At 40.1% G+C, this 21611-nt stretch overlaps 1 protein-coding gene and 1 pseudogene across 1 annotated transcript in view; one reads left to right on the forward strand and one right to left on the reverse strand.

Moving 5' to 3' along the window:
• Nucleotides 1-1961: 1961 nt before the first annotated feature.
• Usp50 (ubiquitin specific peptidase 50) overlaps nucleotides 1962-21611 on the forward strand; it is a 41513-nt gene continuing 21863 nt past the window's right edge. Inside the window, exons 1-6 of the mRNA XM_047538854.1 lie at nucleotides 1962-2021; nucleotides 3321-3515; nucleotides 3783-3978; nucleotides 5935-6144; nucleotides 8045-8187; nucleotides 13629-13761. Of these exons, the coding sequence (XP_047394810.1) occupies nucleotides 1969-2021; nucleotides 3321-3515; nucleotides 3783-3978; nucleotides 5935-6144; nucleotides 8045-8187; nucleotides 13629-13761 (930 nt within the window). The 5' untranslated portion in view covers nucleotides 1962-1968. The remainder of the gene's footprint in view (nucleotides 2022-3320; nucleotides 3516-3782; nucleotides 3979-5934; nucleotides 6145-8044; nucleotides 8188-13628; nucleotides 13762-21611) is intronic.
• LOC124973546 (translationally-controlled tumor protein-like) lies at nucleotides 9409-10453 on the reverse strand (annotated as a pseudogene).

Raw genomic sequence — 21611 nt, forward strand, 5'->3', positions numbered from 1 at the left:
CTCATTTATTTAATAAAGACATTCAATCCCTCCCCCCCCCCAAAAAAAAAAAAGAAAAGGAAAACTTATACATTTAGAATCTTTCCATTGTTCTCACCAGGTGCTGTAGTATTAGGGGGAGGTTGTTAACAAAACAGTATGGTAAAGACAACCAGTTAATCTAGACCAGAAGAAGCTTGGATTTAAATGTGACACTATTTTTTTTTTTTTCTTTTAGCCATCTGAGTAAGAAACAGCTTGAATTTTAAAAAGACACTTTTTCCTGTGGTCTTAACTCTTACAGGACTCTCTAAAAGCATGGTGCTGTAGTTCACATTTTTTCTGGAAACATTATCCCAGTGAGGTTTTAGCTGAGAAGGTAAAAACTGTCCCTCTACATTTGATTGTGATTTACACTCATTAGCCCAATGTTGACTGCAGTGGCAACATGGACACAGACCTAGTTTGTTTTTATATCTAAGCAGCTGCAGACAGTTTTTGGCCAATTGTCTGGGCTTGTCACAGTTAAAACACCTCCTTTTGGAATTTTTATTTTTCCAGGGAGGATGAAAAACTTCTCTTAAAGCCGAGGCCAGAGTTTCAACCCTCCCCCACCACTACTCTCAGAAGACAGACTGACACAGAGCAGGGGGAGGGTCTGCAGGAGATGCTGCAGGCTGAAGATTCTAAATTAACTGTTTGCAGCCTTTCACAGCATTTTTAAAACCAGAAATCAATCAGGTCAAAAGCCAAACATTTCATGCTGTCACAACATAAATCAAGACAATTCTTACCCAAAGACCACAAGGTGAAAGTTCCCACAGGGATTTTGTCTGATTCCTTGGCTGTATATGTAACACATAGCTGTTTACCAAGTTTCTCCCATGAATCTACATCTACTGCCCCCTTCTCCAAGAAAATAAAAGTTTTAAGAACAAATTCTAAAAACTGGGCCAGCTGTGCCTTCCTTTTAGGGCTGCCCTGTGATTTAAACATAGTCTTAAGCATTGTAACGCAGAGTTCTCTTTTCTTTAGTTTCTTGGCGTTTATCACCAAACTGTATCAAAACTCACTCCTTTAATTGATGCTTCTCTTTATTAGAAGTGTACCACTCACCTTCACAAATTAGAGTTCACACCAGCATTCAAGTTCCTGTCCCAAGGCACTAACTGTCCTGACCCGCATGACCGCTTTACTGAGTTTCCTGAATTGGGCAGTGGGGGAATTGGAAAAAGATAAACAGACACTAAAGTAGAAAAAAGTGGGAACTGCTGGATCAGCCCACTTCTGATGCAAGAAGTCTGACCACAAACACGCTCAGCACCTTTATTATATAGACTTAAACATCAAAAGGATTTATTGTGAGAAATCTTCTTCAAGACAAACAAAACCGAAGTTGAGGGTAAAACAGCTCATTTAGGGCTTATCAGCTTGTGCCCATAGCTCTCCACCTCCAGGCAGCTGGCATTTGAACTCAAGGTTATGAACTAATAAATTCCATGGCTAGCACAGAATCCCCCTTTTAAGAGGGTATCACCATCAACTGGGCAGTTTTGATTGACGCCTTTGCATCAAGAAATTCCTGAGGGAAGTGTCACCTCGGTCTCTGGGTAGTTCAAAGCAGTGATTCATTCACCGCTCCTGACACTTACACAAGAGAAACTGAGTGATGGAGAAAGTTTACAAGCACATTTCATTCTCAGAAATCTAATATTATAAATGAGTTTCAGACAACCAAGTAACAGTATCTCCTGGCAACATGCTAGAATCTTGAGGGTGGGTGGAAAGGATTATGATGCATGAAAAGACCCAAGTTGGAATGGTGTGTGACACCAGTGACAATCAGTTGGCAGCTATTGAAAAGGGGAACAGTTATAAATTATTTAAAACAAACAAGAAGAGCCAGCATAACAGGCTTGGAGAAATGAAGTTAAAAGGATTAGCCGCAGCTCCTGAATAGAAGTGAAAATCCAACGTGGTTCCATTAAAATGACTTCTCATCGGTCATTCCCTGCGGACGACTTTGGTATCTACTATGTCCTGTGAGCCTCCATTTATTACAGCTTTCTAGATAAGCTCAGGTCAGGGGTAGCCATGCTCAAATGAGGGAGGGGATTCAGGTTGCGTTAGAAAGGGTTTCTCCAGGTTTGACCCAGAGGAAGGGAAGATATTATCTAATATCTAGGCAATCAATACATGTGACAATACTAAAGAGTGACAGTCCAGGACGTTCATTACATTGGTAAATAAAAGTGAAAATGACCATTTGTGTAACAGTGGGGACTTTTCAAATGGGCATGACTGTGAGCAGAGGTACTGAAGTGAAGTAGCTGTCTCTTGGGGCTCTAATATCAGACAGGGTATGGGGGCAGGGGAGCGAGCCACTGATCTACAACCCTAGCTCATTATTTCTGTTTTACAGATGAAAAGCTGACATAAGCATCCCAGACCAGATAGCTAGTAGGTGACATAGTCAGAATTTCAACTCAGACCTATTTTTCAACAAAGTCTATGCTTTTTCTTTCTCCTTCTCTCCTTTTCTCTATGTATGCATGTGTAGGTGTCTTATATATGGATACGTATATATACACACAAACATATTTGTATACTTTATGTATATATATTCTTAATATGTATATGTAGTATATTCTCATGTCATATATACATGTGTATACATATAAAATACATTCTTAATATATGACATATAATTCAAAATAACTTCTTGATGGGGTGGGTAAAATGATAGTAGGTAGATTTTCCTTTTTTCTACATACCTCTGTACCTCTCCCCTGGTGTATTACTATGGGCAAATGACGAACCCACTTAAAACCTTGTGTCTCATCTGTAACATGAGCTTTTAAAAGAATTGTTCCCTACTCCATATAACTGTTGCACAAGTTTAATGTGAAAATGCATGTAAGTGCTTAACATACTGCCAAGCTAAATACATGATAGCTATTGCTATTATCAACTGTTACCAATTGTTGTCATTACTACTTATAATAATTTACTTGCCCAGGAAAAATGGCAAAACTTTGGATTTTAGTAGGAAAATTTTCCCTGTGGGCTGACCAATTCTAGAACTCTGAACAACTCAGTTCTCTTATTTTAATTTTAGGAAGAAAGTTGTATCTAGGTCTTGTTTGGCTTCAGGCATTTGTTAAGAGTTCTGAACTACAGAATGCAATTTTAGACTTCAAGTTCAAATCCTTCTGGGAATGTGTTTGAGGGAAGTCTCACTAAGGACTCTTATTTCATGAGGTCAAAAGGGGCTTATTGTCATTTGCACATATTTTGTTCCCTCAAAACGCTTTCCTTCTTTCCACGTGGTACCAACACAGTGCAGAGTGCACAGACTATTATGACTCCCTTCCAGTTAACGAGGCAGATGAGAACCAGCCCCACTTCCAGGGCGTGACTGGCCTCCGGAACCTGGGCAACACGTGCTACATGAATGCCATCTTGCAGTGCCTCTGCAGCATCTCGCCGCTGGTGGAGTACTTCCTCTCTGGAAAGTACATGACAGCTCTTCAGAAGTAAGACCCTGTGTGCTCCCTGCAGTTAGCCCCAGCCCCAGCCCCCCAGGAGAGGTTAGGGAAGGAACTCTCCAGAGTCCCTGCAAGGGGTTAAACAGGCTTGTCGAGGCTGTAGCTCCCCAGACAAGAGACCTAGGGTGAGTAAATTGGGAAGGGCAACCAAAAAATAAATGACGTTTGCTTTTTGGACTGATTCCCCATGCTTGAGTGATTAGGTGCCTTCTTTTCATTAAACCAGCCAGAAACATGCCCCTTCCTTCTTCCAAGGGATTGCAGTGAGGTTGCCACTGCTTTTGCATACCTGATGACAGACATGTGGCTTGGAGACTCCGACTGTGTCTCTCCAGAAGTATTTCGGTCAGCTCTTGGCAACCTCTACCCAGCGTTTATGAAAAAGACACAACAAGATGCTCAGGAATTCTTGATTTATGTCCTAAATGAACTTCATGAAGCTCTGAAAAAGGTAAGTAGGGCTTATGGTCTTAGGATAGGCCTGCAGTCTCATCAGCAACTTCTGTTTTTCATTCTTTTATTCATTTAGTCAATGTGGCGTACTCCATGCCAAGCACTATGCTAGGTGCTGGGGTGTTTGAATGTACAAATGTATTTACCAAACTTCAGCAGGATCGCCTGGGGAGATGGGATTCTATAGCACTTATTGGTGTTATTTTGTTGGACTGTCTTGGGCTGTCTTCTGAGAAAACTCTTGGCATTTGCAGTCATCAGCCAGGTGTGGAACCACTAATCTAGTTCCCTTTGCAAATAACAGCTGCATGAACTAGTTTTAAAGAGTGGAAATCATATTTTTTAATAAAAAAAATAAATTCCTCCTGAGAAATAACATAAAACTTTACAACTTAAATGTTCTTGATAACTAGAAATCCATGAACATTAAACTTTGGGTTCGCCTAAGGGACAAACCCATGTACTAAACATCTCCAAACTGAACAAGCTGAACCTGAGTTCTTCATTGGATCAGGACATACATTTGATTGAACATGAATTCCCCCATTCCTCTAAAGGCTGGTCTGCCTTGGTCTTGGTCTGAGACCCACGCTTTCTGAAGATATGTGTTTGACTTTGTGCAGCCTCCTTTATGCTAATGATCCTTCGTCCGTACCTAACATCCAGGAAAGTGTTAGCATTAGGATTAGGATCACAAACTGGAACCACTAATCATAATCGTCAGTTCTATTTTTCATTGTTAGTAATAAGATATCCGCAGAGCACCCTTTTTTTAGCCAGAGTGGAAGGTATTGGTCAGTAACGATCACTCATGTCCTCGTCTGCAGCCAATCTGAAATAAATAGCATTCTGGTTCCCTGGGCCAAACTAGAAATCAGGGAAAGTTCGGGCATTTGGTTCCTGTCAGGGTGGAAGACCTTGGCAGCAGACAAGCATGATTAAAGCAGACAGCAGCTGCACAATGGCGAGCACAGTTCCAACTAGAGCTGGCTGCAGAAGCCGCTCCAGTTCCAAATGCAGCCTGCAGAGGCCCTAAAACCCTGGAAATTCTGGAAACGCTATTTCTGAGTATGAGCTGGACTCAAACCAGGCCACAAGACTTGTTACATCAGGCTGCCTTGGGAATTTAAGATTTGCCTTTGTGTGTGTGTGTATGTCTCAAAAATCAGTAGAACTTTGTTTCCATTCTTTCACTATTAACAGAAAACTGGAGAAAGCACAAATGTTTTGTATTTACCCTGAGATCAAAACTTCCAATGACAAAGAGGAAGAAAAGCACCTTTCCCCACACCCCCTTAGCTGGCCCTTGTCATCTTAGACAAAACTCTTGGTCCACTGATCACGGACTGTGTATGTGGCTAAATCAAGATGAGGGCCAAGAATTCACAACAGTTCATTTCTGTGATACAAAGTTGAACAGAAGCTACACTAAGGAAGGACCAAAAGCCCATGTTTGACAGGAACAGATAGCTACTTTTTTTTTTTAAAGAATCATTTGGGGTACAACACTCATTCATTCATTTACTTATTTATAACTGAAAGCAGTAAAAGGTAGGAAACATAAGCAGAAAAGACTGGAGAGAAGAAAGATTATACTCCTTCATTTTACTTCTAGATCAGCTTTCATTCCTGAAATAGTTGACTTACCCTTTTGCCAGGAAAAATTAGCTCCAGATTCCTGTATCCCAGTCAAAGGCTGTCAGATTGGGGGCCTGTCAGTTTATTGGTTGGGGTATCCTCAGTCTTCAGCTTTACCGAATAAGGGAAAAAACAGAATCATCAAAAATCACAAATGACATATACTCTCAAGGAAGGCCTTGTTCTACTTATTGTCTGAATCCAAAACGAAGTGGTTTGTGGTAGGAATATATCATTCTGATAGGAAAAAGTTATTCTACTAAAAATGTTTCTTGATAATGAATAGTTGATATAGGGAATGTATTCCTTGATTCAGTACCACCGAAGAAGATCACATGAGAAAGGATCTGCTCAAAGATGCTGCAGGAAGATGATTGCCAATGAGACATCCATCATCACCCGGCTGTTTGAAGGGCAGCTCAATTACGGCATCACATGTTTGAAGTGTGAGAACTGCACCTACAAGAACGAAGTCTTCACTGTCCTCTCCCTCCCCATTCCATCCGAATATGAATGTTCCCTTCAGGTAGGCGTCCCTTACTACTAAGTGCTTTTTCTTTTCTTAAGACAGTGTCTTGCTGCACTGCCCAGCCTGGCCTCTGAACTCCTGGGCTCAAGCGAGCCACCTGCCTCAATGTCCTGAGTAGCCGGGGTTAATGGCCTCCGCCACTGTACCTGGCCTACTCCTAGGTATGCCAGTCCTGCTCTACCCTCAGCCCCGATGTTCTCAGAACTATTTTCTACATTTTTCAGTATGAGAAAGCAACTTTACAACTTAAAAAATAAATAAAGGAAGGAGGGAAGTTCATGATAATAGCATTTTTTGGAAAAGCAACATATCGGCTGAAAGTTACTGTGAATTCAGGTTTTTTTGTTTGTTTTGCTTTTTGTTTTTTGTTTTGGTACCAGGGATTGGACGCAGGGGCTCTATACCACTGAGTCATGATCCCCAGCTTTTTTATATTTTATTTGGAGACAGGGTCTTGCTAAGGTGCTTAGGACCTCCCTAAGTTGCTGTGGTTGGCCTTGAATTTGTAATCCTCCTTCCTTAGCCTCTTGAGTCACTGGGATTATAGTCATACGCCACCATGACCAGCAGTGATTGTATTTCTAAACATACTTACTTGAAAAGCGGTCTCATTGTAACATTGTAAAGTTAGGTGGGACTTTTTACTTTATGGAGTTGGTCTGGAATATATATAAGGAATTTATCATTTCTTGCAAAAACTTATGACCCTCCTTCACCCCAGAGCTCTGTAGGTTCAGACTGGGAACCAGATATTAAAGATTTGGACTTTATCTTAGGCTGTTATATTTTGGACTAAAGCTGTGAAATGTATTGGGAAGAGAGAGTGGACTCACGTACCTTAATTTAGTTCTCTAATTTTCTTCACTCTAGTGCTAAAAGTTAATGTGTAAGCATGAATATGGGGTGGAACAGTGTAGGGCTGATTGGGGCTGGGGGTCAGGAAGGGGAAGTAGATGTGGGAAAGCGGTAAGTTAGGAGCATAATAGGAGGTAGGGAGCAATAATATTCTTTGCAGAATAATATGAATTTATATTTTCTCCCTAAATTATGAATGCACATCTATTGCTAAAAGTTTTTCATTTTATTTATTTATTTTCTTAGTAATGGGGATTGAACCCAGGGATGCTCTATTACTGAGCTACACCCTCAGTCCTTTTTATTTTTATTTTGAGGTGGTCTTGCTGGACTACTGAGGCTGATCTCAAACTTGAGATCCTCCTGCCTCAGTCTCCCAAGTCCATGCACCACCACATCTGGCTGCTAAAAGCTTTCACGTACCAAAATGAGAGAACAGAATCCTGTCACTTATTCAGGACTGGATTTTGTTCTCAGATAAAACAACTAAAGATTGATTGAAAGAAATTCTAAACACTCTTTAAATGAGGTGCTGGCTGTTCTGCTGGAAACAGAACATGTGCTCATCTTCCTCTTTAGGTCAAGAGTGTGCAGAATCAGGGCCCTGGCCACAGTGAGGTTATCTCTTGGGGACATGGGGTCTATTTATCTCTGCCCTGATGTTTTTATGGGCTGCCACACCTGCACCCTGAGATATGGTCATTTTTCAGTCATCAGGTCATTTTAGTGATGAGAAGAATAGTATGAAGCAGCTGCCTGACTTCATTAGTGGAAATTGCAGTCTATATGACTCTGAAATAAACCACCAATGTTAAGATGCTGATTATAAGTGAGATGAGCCCTCAATCCATCTCAGTAACTAAGTGAGAAAGCGACAGTTCTTTAGGCTGCAGCATGTGATGCGGATATCTCCAGGACTGTTGACTTGAATAAAAGCACAGAGGAGCACAGTTCCAGGACTCTTTAAAAGTTCTAATACAGACAGAGACCCCAGGATGCAGTTTACCAGTCTGGTCACCAAATACTTTTTCTTCCTCAACAGGACTGTCTCCAATGTTTTTTTCAACAAGACACATTGACCTGGAACAACCAAATTCATTGCTCTTTTTGTGAAACCAAGCAGGAAACAGCTGTGAGGGCCAGTATTTCCAAAGCACCAAAAATAATTATTTTTCACTTAAAAAGGTATGAATTTTGACGTTTTGTGGGCAGGCAATTTTTTTCTGTATTAGGGATTGAACCCAGGGTCACTTTATCATTGAGCTACATCCCCAGTCTTTCTATTTTTTATTTTGAGAGAGGTTCTCACTAAGTTGCTTAGGTCTTCCTAAGTTCCAGAGACTGGCTTTGAACTTGTGATCCTCCTGCCTCAGCCTCTCAATTCCCAGGGAATTGGCTTATAGGCAGATACTTTTGAAGAGCTTTATTGAGATATAATTCACATGCCAACAATTCACCCATTTAAAATGTACAATCCAATGGTATCTGGTATATTACATTGTTAATTTTTTAAAAGTTGTGGCAATAAATACATACTATAAATTTTGCCATTGTGGCAATTTAAGGGTGCAATTTTTTGGCAATAATTGCATTCACAGTGTTGTAAAATAATCACTACTTTTCATTATTCCAAACAGAAACTCTGTAACCACTAAGCAATTACTCTGCGTCCTCCCTCTCCTGGTCCCTTGGAACCCTCACCTACTTGTCTCTATAACTTTGTCTGTTCTAGGAACCCACATAAACAGAGTCACACAGTATTTGTGCTTTTTTCCTGGCATATGCACTTAGTGTAATACTTCCAAGGCTTATCCCTGTTGCAGCATGTACCAGAATTTCCTTCCTATTATAACCAAATAATATTCAATTCATGTATATTCCACAGCTTGTTCATCTATCATCTAACGATAGACAGACATTTGGGTTGTTTCCTCCTTTCAGCTATTTTAAATTGCTACAATGAACACCAGTATAAATGTATCTGTTTGATACCGTTTGGTTACATTATGGACTTATCTAATTATTGTAGTTCTGTCACTTTGGGTTTAAAAAAAATGAAACTGCATTAATAAGAGCACAAAAATTTTAAATTGTTACAAATGCTTGGTGAATTAAATATTTTATCATTATGAATCTCTTTTGTCTGAATTTCATGACTATCCAAAATTTGACTCATGCTTTTATTTAGTTATTTTTTTTTTTAGTTTAAATGCACTTTATTTTTAGACAACTTACATGACATGTTTTCTTAAAAAACAGTGCCTCCATTCCAAATAAATCACAGTCAAAATAAATGTGCTCAAGATGATATCAGTTCCATTCCTCTTAAGTCCTGGTGTTGTGTGGATGACAAGCAGCAGCCAGTTATGATGACAGATGATAAATTCAAAGTAACTGCCAGATTTGTTAACATTTTTCCATTTCTAAACCATGTTTAAAGAAAATCATATATGGGTCACACCATCCTCACCGTAGTCCAGGAGAGCGACCATGCCATCTGGATTCTTGTTTTCACCAATAAAGAATTGGTAGTTTTTGAAATTAGCAAGGATGTGCTTGATTTGTTCTGCAACCCCTCTCATGAAAGGTTTTACTCTCTCTGGTTCTTCAAGTTTGCCTTTGATCAATTTCATGTAATCTTTGATGTGCTTCTTTTGTGAAGCTGGTTTCCTGCAAGTGATGGTTCATGACAATGTCAACACCAGTGATTACTGTGCTTTCGGTACCTTCGCCCTCGGATCCTTCAGCGGAGGCATTTCCACCAATGAGCGAGTCATCAATGTTACCTTTTGTCCTAGGGACCTCTTGCCCTCCACCTCCAGGCAGAGCCCGCCGGCGATCTCCCGGATCTTGTAAATGTCGGAGAACATCTCATCATGGCTGATGAGGTCCGGGTAGATAATCACGATGGCGACTGGAGGGACACGGGGCGGCCTAGCTTAGCAGGAGCCCGGAAGGGGGGGCGGGTGGAAAATCTCATGCTTCTGTTTTATACCCAGCTGTTTTAGTCGTTTTACTGGAAATTCACTGTAGTTATTTAGCCCATAAAATTGCAAATACAGAATGCTTTTATCAGTTTTTTATGATAACATGGTTTCTTGTATTACTTTTCATTGTTTTCCTGATTTTTCTTTCAAATCTTCTTTAGTACTATCCTAATGTATTTTAAAAAGGATCTGCTTGAGTCTTCCTCAGTTCCTCTAGGTTTATATCTAGGAGTGGACTTGATAGGTCCTATGATAATTGCCAAACTCTTTTCCATAGTGGCTGTATCATCTTTCATTCCCTTGGGGAGGTACAAGGGTCCTCACCACCGCTTGTTACTTTCCACTTTGTTGTTTTTAACAACTGCCCTCATCTTAGTATCTTGTTGAACATTAATGACTAATGCTCTTGAGCATTTTTCTATGCACTTATTGTCCACTTGTGTATCTTTGTGAAAGGCATGCATTTTCAAATGCTTTGTTGTGGCAGATTTAAAGAATGAAAAGGATACAAGAAGTTGAAACAGTTTTACAAGACACATGTTCCTGTCAATTTGGGGGTTATGCAATGATTGTTGAAATAGAATATATTTAGATCAGTGAAGCTTCTTCTTAGAAGGAAAAGTTGATGCCTGATTCAAATATCCAGTGAAATCTTCAGACCAACTTGGAATAGAAATTTTACAGAAAAACAAACATGAGAATGAGTATGTATTGGCTATTCTGAGTCTCTTATTTTTCCAAATGAAACAAACAAACAAAAAATAATGAGTATGTGAGAGTGAAGGTTGAAGAATGAGTTTTCCAGGTAGAGAAGGGGCTCATACATGCCGAGGCACGTTGCTATGTCTGTTAGGTAAGTGTGAGGATGGAACAGAAAGGCGTGATGATGAGCAATGAGACAGGTGTTGTCAGTCAGCTTTTTGTCTCTGTGACCAAAATACCAGGCAAGAAGAACAACTTAGAGGAGAGAGAGTTTAAGTTTGGGCTCATGGTTTCAGAGGTTCAGCCTGCAGTTGGCGGATTCCTGTGCTCTGGGCTTGAGGTGAGGCAGCAGCAAGGCATGATGGAGGAAAGCTGTTCACCACATGGCAATTTGGAAGCAGCATGAGAGCCGGGGACAAAATATGTGCTGCCCCAGGCATGCCACCAGCGACCCACTTCCTCTGGCCACACCTCACCTGCATATGGTTGCCACCCAGTAGTTCATCAAATTATCAGTCCATCGGGGGATGTGGTCCAGTGGTACAGCATTTGCCTGGCATGTGTGAGGGCTTGGGTTCAATCCCCAGCACTGAAAAAAAATTACCAAATTACCAATCCAATAAATGCATTAACCTACTGATTAGGTTACAGCTCTCATCGTCTAATAATTTCACCTCCTGCATTAACACAGGAGCTTCAGGGGACACCTCGTATCCAACCATAACAGCAGGTGAGGGCTTTGTGAAGCATCTGATACCACCTGGTGTCTGCTTTATCCCTCAGAGCCCTTAGGATATTAACCAATTTTAAATTTTCAGTTTGATCATTGTACACCCCTGCTATTCCTGATTCTGATGTTCTTTAAACTGTGCTTTTCAACTTTTAGTATGCCTTATAATTTTTTTTCTTGATAGTTAACAGGATGTACTGCACAAAAGGAACAGCTATAAGTAGGTCTTTAGTAATGTGGTGGTGAGGTATTGGGGAGAGGGACCTGTTCAATTCTATGATTAGGTCTTTTAATGAGTCTGTGCCTCCCGATTGAACTCACAAGTGCCTCTAAGTTTTTTTCTTCTCCTTTAGGGAGGAGGATGGTCAGAACAGGCTGGAGTTGGATATTCCTTCCCCACAGCTCAGTTAGGCTCAGAGAAACCCTAACAGGCTATGCTCTGGTTAACTGGTTTCTCCTGAGGGCAGACCCTATTAAGATCATAGTGCTCCTGGCATATTTCAAAATGGCTCCTTCCCTTTCTCCCCACCAGGGTCAGGAGGAAATTTTCCTCTGATATTTACTGTGAGAATTTTTTTTTGGGTGCCTGGAGGCAAAACGTACATAAGTGTGGAACCCTTTATGACTGAGTCCTATAGAGATTTTAATTCTCAGACTTGTTTGCATGAATCTCCAGCACTTCTCCAATTATGATTTGGTTTTCCTACCACAAACGGTTCCCTCAATGGTTTCTACTGATCAGTTTCTGCTTTGGTAAGTTGTGATTCTCTATCCCTCTCCCTCTGATTTTTGGGGATACCAGTTTGTTCTGCCACCTTACTTCTCTCACAGATCTTAGAAGAGTTGATATTCTGTTTGTTCAACAACTTATAGTTTTGGAAGAGTGGTAACTTTCAAGTTTCTTGCATGTGTAATTATAAACCAGAAGTCTCTTGTCTTTGGTGTTTAAATTGTTCAAAATTGGCCAGTGGGAGCCCCCTTAAGCCCATTCCTATGACCCTATTAATTTTTCTGTTTATATTTATTAAGTTTTGCTTACAATTTATCCTTTTTAGATGTACACATCTATGAAATTTGACAAATGTATACGTAGTATAACCACTACAATTAATGTATAGATGAATTCCATCACCCTGAGAAGTTTTCTTATGGTCCTTTTCCACTACCCGCTTCCCCAACCCTAAGTCCCTAGAAACTGCTGATTTGATTTCCATCTCTGCAGTTTTGCTTTTTTCCAGAATGACCTATGTCATACTCTGTGTAACCTTTTGAGTCTGGCTTATTTCACTTAGCATAATGCTTTTGAGATTAGCCCATGATGTTGCATGTATTAGTAGATCCTTATTTCTGTGCATTGTTACTTTTATGAAAGAATAAACAGCTTTTATCCGTTAACCAGCTGGTGGACATTTGAGTTATTTCCAATTTTTGGCAATTGTGAATAAAGCTGTTATAAACTCTAGCATAGAGGTTTTTTGTGGACATAAATCTTCATTTCTCTTGGAATGGCACCTATTCATGAGATTCCTGGGTCCTATGGTATTCTCTTAGTTTTTCTGAACAAGGTTTCTTGCTTTCTGGCACAAGAAGACTCAGCCTTCTTTAGTAATCCCCCTACTTCAGGCCTTAATCAACTATTTTTCTGAAATGATCATGATGATTTTCTTTTTAAAGCTCTTGAGTGATTCAGATATGAGCCCAGCTTTAGAAACTTCTAATCTATATAACAGTCCAGAATGTGAGAGATTTTCACACTTTCTTATTGAAACATTGTATTAGGACCTCAGAGCTTCAAGTTAGGACACTGGCAAGACAACATGTGCTGAAATCAAGATAAGGCATGGGTTAGGATGGCTAACATCTGCTGGAGCAAAGTACTCAGGAGGTGTCCCGTGGAATCTCTGTTCCCCTTTGCTAAACCTAGCTTTGGTTCTTTGCCCCCACTAGGTTCAGTTTAGCTCAAATCTACACTGTTTCACTTCTGGTTCCAACTCCTGGCTCACACCAGCCTCACTGTTGGTGAAACTTGTGGATGTGGTGTTTCCAAATACAGTTATATAAGAAGGAAGATATTTATGTATAGGTCTGTGCCAGCTAATCTTTCTAATAAATTACTTTTATCTGTACTTGGAATTTGTCAAGATATGCAGACTCCATTCATGTGTGCTTCACACACTTTATATTTAACACACTTGTTATTTCTCCAGGTTTGACATTCAGGGTACACTGAAGAGGAAACTGAGAACCGATATTCATTACCCACTCACTAACTTGGACCTCACTCCTTATATTTGTCCAGTTTTCCGGAAGCATCCCAAATACAACCTCTGTGCAGTCGTGGTGAGTAAAATACTAAAACTTGGAGTAACATATTTTAAAGAAAATTCTAGATTATCTGCTTGAATTTCTGCCCCTTCTCTCTCTCTGACTTCTCCTATACCCTCCTGTAAAAAACAAATGATAGAGCCTGGAAAATTTCTGCTTTGACCTTGAACAGTACAGTAGTGAAAGAATGAAATGTCCTGTCCACTGCTTTTCTGCTTTCTCTCCACTCAGGGCTATTGCAGATGGAGGGACATTTGCAGATTGTGTTCCTAGAGGCCACAGATATCAGTTCCAATAACTGCATAATAATGAGCCACTCGGTGGCCAAAGCCACATAGTCACAGATCCAATGCCTACGTGCAGCCAGTCCTAGGAAATCCCCAGGGGTTCCCTTGGGCTCTAAGTCAACTGTATCTGTGAGAGTCTCTGAAGGAAAGAGCACGGAGAATAATTCAGACCAAATCACCAGAACTTCCCACTTCAACCAGCCCTAGGTAGCAGACTGTTCTCTGGGCTTCTGTTCTGGATCATGGTGTCAAAGATCTGTTTCAGAATATAGTCATATTAGTTGTATTCCAGATTGGACCTGGAGGTAAGTTGCGTCTGCATCAAATGGGCTTGACCCCCACCAGAGAAGAGTGTGCTCCACCAGGCCTTCTGATATACCGAAGGCCAATTTGCCTCTTCATCTTACTGTTGCATTAACATATTCTAAAATGATAAGCTCTCTGGTATTCTCATTAATATCACTCAGAACCATACCTCCAAACTTTTTTAATGATCACTTTATCTTTTTCACTTAAATCCTTGGCATTCTCCTTCTTTCCAATTTATCCTGCCCCCAACTAATTTTTCTTTCCTCACTATCCTACTAGGAACCTACAGTGCCATCTCTCTGTGTCATATCAAATGTTGATACTAATGTGAATTTCAAAATAGTAAAGGAACTTCCTCCCCTAGATTTTTACTATTTTTAACTTCTCTAAAAAGTGTTTCTCTTAAGAAAATTCAAACGACAAGAAGCAGAATTACATTTAAAATCTATGTGCATTCTGAAAAGATACACATTTATATAAAAAAAATCTCTCAAGACTTTAGTAAATTCTGAATCCATTTAGTATTTCAGTTATTATTAGTTAAGTGAAGGGCTAAAAATTGATTTTGAAAAGGACATACATTTAGAATTCATGGCAAAATGATGATCCATGAGAAATAAGAACTAAACATCTTTGACATTAAGGTTTATGGCAATAGGAAAAATCCCTCTAGAGCTTTGCTACTGCAGGGCTGGAGCCCAGGATCCCTACAGCATCAGTTCCCCTGTTAAAAATCAATACTCTGGGGCCCCACCCCAGGCGTACTGACTCAGAACATGCATTTTATCAAGATTTTAGTGTGATTTGCATGCAGATTGAAATTTAAGAGTTACTCATTTAGACCAAAAGGGAAGGATACCTCCTCACCTTCCTTAGAAGAGATTTATGCATTCTTTACATGAGGCCTTGAAGAGTTTGTTGCTTTATAAGGAAGGCCCTTTATCTGCCAGAATATTTATTTAATTTACTTTACAGACACTTAATAGTACTTGCTAAGTACCAGGCATGTTCTAAGCACATTTAAAATAATCATGTAACCCTCAACATAGCCCTGTGAGGACAGGCACCAATGTTATTCCTATTTTCCAGTCTGGGCAGTAGGTACAGAGAGGTTAAATAATTTACCCCAAATCATACTAGCTAGGAGGAGCAGAGACAAGATCTGAAGAGGGAGGCTGGCTCCAGACAGTCCTCAGCTCCACATCCCGCCACCTCTGCATGCGAAACACCTCTCACACGAAGCCCAGAGCAAGCTTCTACCCTGCTCCTTGGAATTTCCCCCCATTTGTCCACTGAAACAATAATAGTAATATGCACATGGCTTATGCTGAACAAGAGCTTGTCCATATGTTGGCAAGAAAATCTTTTTTCCTCGTACATGATGTTCCTTCAAATATTTGAAAATAGCAATCATATGCTAACAATATTGTTCCTTCAACCATCCTCAAATGATTGGTTTCTAGAAAGGATCTTTTAGAACTTATAATACATTTCAGGTACAGAAAACTAAATAGAATAAGTACGCACGTTACTCTTCAACCTACATTGAGAAACAACGTACTGTAGATAGACTCAAACTCTGTATGTCTTTAATGATCCCACTCCCCTGGCCTCCCTGATGTTACCGTCATATGAGCTCCATGTGTATTTTTCCCATTTATCCTTTTTTACTTCTTCACACATGTATGCAGCTGTTCCTACCATGTACTATTGTTTGTATGCTTAGTGTGTCTGCTAGGCGGATATACGTAGGCAATGTGGAATGTATGTTGATTAACATGTATGGCTTCATTTACTTTTTTGTGATAGACATTTGTAATTTACTCTCACCTATTTTCAAATATACTATATGTTATTGATTATAGTCACTGTTGTACAACAGGTCTCAAAAATTTATTCCTGTCTAACCGAACTTCTGTACTTTTGACCAACAACTTCCTATTCCCTGTTGTTTCCCTTGCAGCCTCAAGTAGCCAACATTCTAATGTTTTCTTCAGTGAGTTTGACTTCTTTTAGATTCCAGATGTGAGATCATGTGGTATTTATTTATTTTTTTTGTGCCTGGCTTATTTCACTTAGCACAGTATTCTCAAGGTTCCTCCATCAATGCAAATGAAAGAATTTCTTCCTTTTTAAAGTCCAGATAGTATTCCATTGTGTATATATACCACATTTTCTTAATCCATTCATCAACTGATGGACACGTAGGTTGATTAAGTATGTGCCTTGACAATTGTGACCAGTGCTGCAATGAATATGGACTTGTGGATATTCCTTCATATTAATTTCATTTCCTTTGGATACCTATCCATAAGTGGGATTGCTGGATCATACAGTGATTCTATTTTTAATTTTTTGAGAAAACTTCAATTCATTTTCCATAACAGAAGTACTAATTGACATTCCCACTAACTGTGTATAAGAGTTCCCTTCTCTGTACATCCAGCACTTGTTGTCTTTCATCTTTTTTTATTGATGTACAAAATGGTGGGATTCACTTAGGTTTTCTCATATATGTACATAGAAAAATTATGTCAGATTCATTCCACTGTCTTTCCCATGCCTACCCTCCCTTCCCTCCATTCCCCTTTGTCTAACCTACTGAACTTATCCCCTCCCCCAATTATTGTGGTTTAGCTTCCACATATCAACAAAAACATTCAACCTTTGATGTTTTTGGGGAGATTGGCCTATTGTACTTAGAATGATAGCCTCTAGACACATTCATTTACTAGCAAATTTCATAAGGTCATTCTTCTTTATGGTTGAGTAATATGACACTGTGTATATAAACCATAATTTCTTTAACCATTCACAGTTCATGGGCATATAGGTTGGTTCCATAGCTTAAGCATTTGTAAATTGCCTGCTGTAAACATTGATGTAGCTGCATCACAGTAGTATGCTGATTTTTAAGTCCTTTGGATATATGCCAAGGAGTGGGATAACTGGGTCAAATGGTGGTTCCATTCCTAGTTTTTTGAGGAATCTCTGTTTTCCAGAGTGGTTGCAACAATTTGCAATGCTATCAATAATGTATGTGCATACCCTTTTCCTTACATCCTCACCAAAATTGTTGCTTGTATTCTTCATAGTTGCCATTTTGACTGGAGTAAGATAAAAATCTCAAGGGTAGTTTTGATTTGCATTTCTCTAATTGCTAGAGATATTTTCATATATTTGTTGTCCATGCATATTTCTTCTTTTGAGGATTGTTCATTTCTTTTTCCCATTTATTGATTGGGTCATCTGTTTTTTTTTTTTTTTTTTGGTGTTAAGTTTCTTGAGTTCTTTGTATTTCCTGGAAATTAATGCCCTAACTAAGGTGCAGGTGGCAAAGATTTTCTCCCATTGTGTAGGTTCTTTCTTCACACTCTTGTGTTATGGTTTGAATGTGAGGTGTCCCCCAAAAGCTCATGTGTGAGACAATGCAACAAGGTTCAGAAGAAAAATGATTGGGTTGTAACAGTATTAACCCAATCAGTTAATTAATCCCTGGATAGGGATTAACTGAGTGATAATCCAAGTGGTAGGGTGTGGCTGGAAGAGATGGCAATTGGGGCGTGGCTTCGGGTATATATTTGTATCTGGGCTGTGGAGATTCTTTCTCTGTTTTCTGATCATCATGTGAACTGATGTTCTGCCTCACCTCGAGCCCCAAGGCAAGGAGCCAGTCTTCTATGGACTAAGACCTCTGAAACCATGAGCCCTCAAATAAACTTTTCCTCCTTTAAAATTGTTCTGGTTAGATCTTTTAGTCAGAGCAGGAAAGAGCTGACTAAAACACTCTTGTTTCCTTTGCTGTCAAGAAGTTTTTTAATTTGATACCGTCCCGTTTATTTATTTTTTTTTGTAGAGGTTTTTTCTTTTTATTTGTTCTAATTAGTTATACATGACAGTAAAATGTATTTCGACACATCATACATACATGGAGTATAACATCTCATTCTTCTGGCTATACATGATGTTGATTACACAGGTTGTATAATCATATGACATAGGGTAATAATGTCCAATTCAGCCTACTATCGTTCCTACCCCCTGGCCCCCTCCCTTCCCTTCACTTCCCTCTGTCTAATCCAAAGTACCTCTATTTTCCCCTAGCCCCACCCCCATTGTGAATTAGCATCCATGTATCAGAGAAAACATTTGGACTTTGGTTCTTTTGGATTGGCTTATTTCACTTAGCCTGATATTCTCCAGTTCCATCCATTTACTGGCAAATGCCATAATTTTATTCTTCTTTAAGGCTGAGTAATATTCCCATATATACATATATCACAATTTATTTATTCATTCATCTATTGAAGGGCATCTAGGTTGGTTCCATAGTTTGGCTATTATGAATTGAGCTGCTATAAACACTGATGTGGCTTATCACTGTAGTATGCTGATTTTAAGTCCTTTGGGTATTGACTGAGGAGTGGGATAACTGGGTCAAATGGTGGTTCCATTCCGAGTTTTCTGAGGAATCTCCATACTGCTTTCCAGAGTGGTTGCACCAATTTGCAGTCCCAACAGCAATGTATGAGTGTACCTTTTCCCCCACATCCTTATCAACATTTACTATTGCTTGTATTCTTGATAATTGCCATTCTGACTAGGGTGAGGTGAAATCTCAGTGTAGTTTTGATTTGCATTTCTCTAATTGCTAACAAGACTCCTAAAGCACAAGAAGTAAAATCAAGAATCAATAAATGGGATGGAATCAAACTAAAAGCTGCTTCTCAGCAAAAGAAATAATAACGTGTGAAGAGAGCCTACAGAATGGGAGAAAATCTTTACCACACGCACCTCAGATAGAGCATTAATCTCCAGGATATATAAAGAACTCACAAACTGAATACCATAAAAATGAATAACCCAGTCAATAAATGGGCTAAGGAATTGAACAGACCTTGACAGAAGAAATACGATCAATCAACAAATATATGACCCCGGGGGCAGTGGGGCGCGGGACCGAGCCACCCCCGCCGCTCAGGCCAGGCGCACCTATGGTGACACACCCGCACCGACTCTCTGCAGGGGAGGCGACACACGTGATCCCTTCGGCGAACTTCTTCGCCCGGCGCCAGAACATCGGGTGAGAAGTTGAGAATTCCACTATTGAGAAACAACGGAAGGAGCTACAGGTGCTCACTGGAGAATTAAAAGATGGAGATAAAGAGCTCAATGATATGGTGGCTGTGCATCAAAGACAGCTTCTTTCATGAGAAGAGGATGGGCAGAAAGTGTTGCAGCAAATTAGAAGGCGAACTACAGAAAAGAACTGAAATAATCAAAGTCACTCACAAAGAAGGTAAAAGTCCTTGAGTCCAATCAAACTGAATGCCAAATAGTTCTTCAGAAGACTCAACTGCAGCTTCAGGAGATGGCTCAAAAGGCAACACATCCTTCCCTCCTCTCTGACGATCTTGAGCCTAGAAACGAAAATCTCGGCAACACATTAGTGGAACTTTCTGCTCAGATAGGACAATTACAAGCTAGAGAACAGGCTCTCACTACAATGATAAATCTTAAGGACAGAGATATTATTGAGGCAGTCAATCACATTGCAGATTGTTTGGGTAAATTTAAATTGTTAGAGCATGCTTTACGTGATGCTAAGAAGGTGGAGAATTGTATTGTGAAAGAAAAGCAAGATTATAAGCAGAAACTGAAGACACTTGAAGATTGAAGTCAATAAACTAAGAGAGGACCTAACCGAAAAGACAACAGAAAATAACGAAGAGCGAGAAGAGATCATTCGCCTTAAGCAAGAGAAAAGTTGCCTGCACTACGAATTGGTTTTTACTGTAGAGAGAGAAAAGAGGAAAGATGAGTTACTGGATACCACAAAGTCAAAGCAAGAACGTACAAATTCTGCATAATTTGAGACAGATTTATGTAAAATAACAGAGCAATCTGCAGTTTCTTAACTTCAATGTGGAGAATTCTCAGGAATTAATACAGATATATGACTCAAAGATTGAGGAATCGAAGGCCCTGGCATCCAGGTTTCAGAATGAAGAGAAGCAGTTCTTAGAAACTTCTGCATCTTTACCTGATGAAAAGCAGTGGCATGATGTCAGTGTCTACCTGGCCTGGCCGGCCGTTCTGATTCAAACCCACCTGGAAAGCTGGCTGCGGACTGCCATGACCCGACAGAAAGGGCTGAGATCTCATGCTGCCCCAGGAATGAAGGCCGTCAGAATGACAGCGACTTGTGGGAGTGGGAGTCCAAGCGCTGCCACCCGAGTAACTTCATAATCGAAGCCCCAGGCCACATGTCTGACGTGGAGTGGATGAGCATCTTCGAGTCTTCTAAAATGCAAAGAATTGCTCACCACAAATCTGTGTGCACTTGTTCAGGAAAGTGTCGGTGCAACAAAATACAACTCCTCGGCGAGTGAGCTGCTTGCCATCCAGCATCCCCACTGTTTGAGTTCTTCAAAATCTGCCCTAAAAGAGGATGAGACAGAGGCCCCTCCTGATAAAAGTAATTCATCCAAGGGTTTGTTAACCAACAAAGATGCAGCATCATCTAGCAAAAAGGAAGACTTTTCACCTACAAGTAAGCTTCAGCGGTTGCTGGCAGAGTCTCGGCAGGTGGTCACCGATCTGGAGCTGAGCACGCTGTTGCCCATCAGCGGTGAGAATCAGGACAGCAGTGCCAGAGCAACTTAGAAGTCTCAGAAGAGCCAGATCAAAAGAATACCTTTTCAGTCACTGAAGAAAACTAAGTCAGCGGAGTATTTATTGTTATCTTGGCAGCAGACTCCTCATCTACTCGGAGGGCGGAAGGCAGACACCAATCTGACTTCACCTCAGAACCAGAGAGGACTGTGATCCTCACAGGCAACAAAGTGGAGCAGAAATTGAAAGTTTATTTTTAAAACATTACTATTTTCATTTAACCAATTTCATGTCCAAGAAATATTTCCATTTGTAAGCAGTGAGGCCTCATTGTATGTAAGTATGGAATTACGATAACACAGAAAAAGGCCTCTGTAAAGGTGCAGACGGCAGCTGGGTGCCGGAGACTCTTCACGCGGGAGATCAGGTAGAGCACCTGCGTGTAGATGCCACCTACCCACCTGCTTTCCTAAAGCCTGGGCAGATGTGAAATTATAGCCAGGAGCTCACCAGAGTCAGCTCCAGATGTATGAGGATTAGTATTCTCTTCTCATCCAGTGTTAGCGCTGGACTTTGCTGTGTTAACAGACATGAGATAATATGATATAAAATGTTTTAAAGGGGAAAATATTGCCTTGGTGGCTGACAGGTGAG

This window comes from Sciurus carolinensis, chromosome 2 (assembly GCF_902686445.1).
Source record: "Sciurus carolinensis chromosome 2, mSciCar1.2, whole genome shotgun sequence".
Classification (NCBI taxonomy): Eukaryota; Metazoa; Chordata; class Mammalia; order Rodentia; family Sciuridae; genus Sciurus; species Sciurus carolinensis.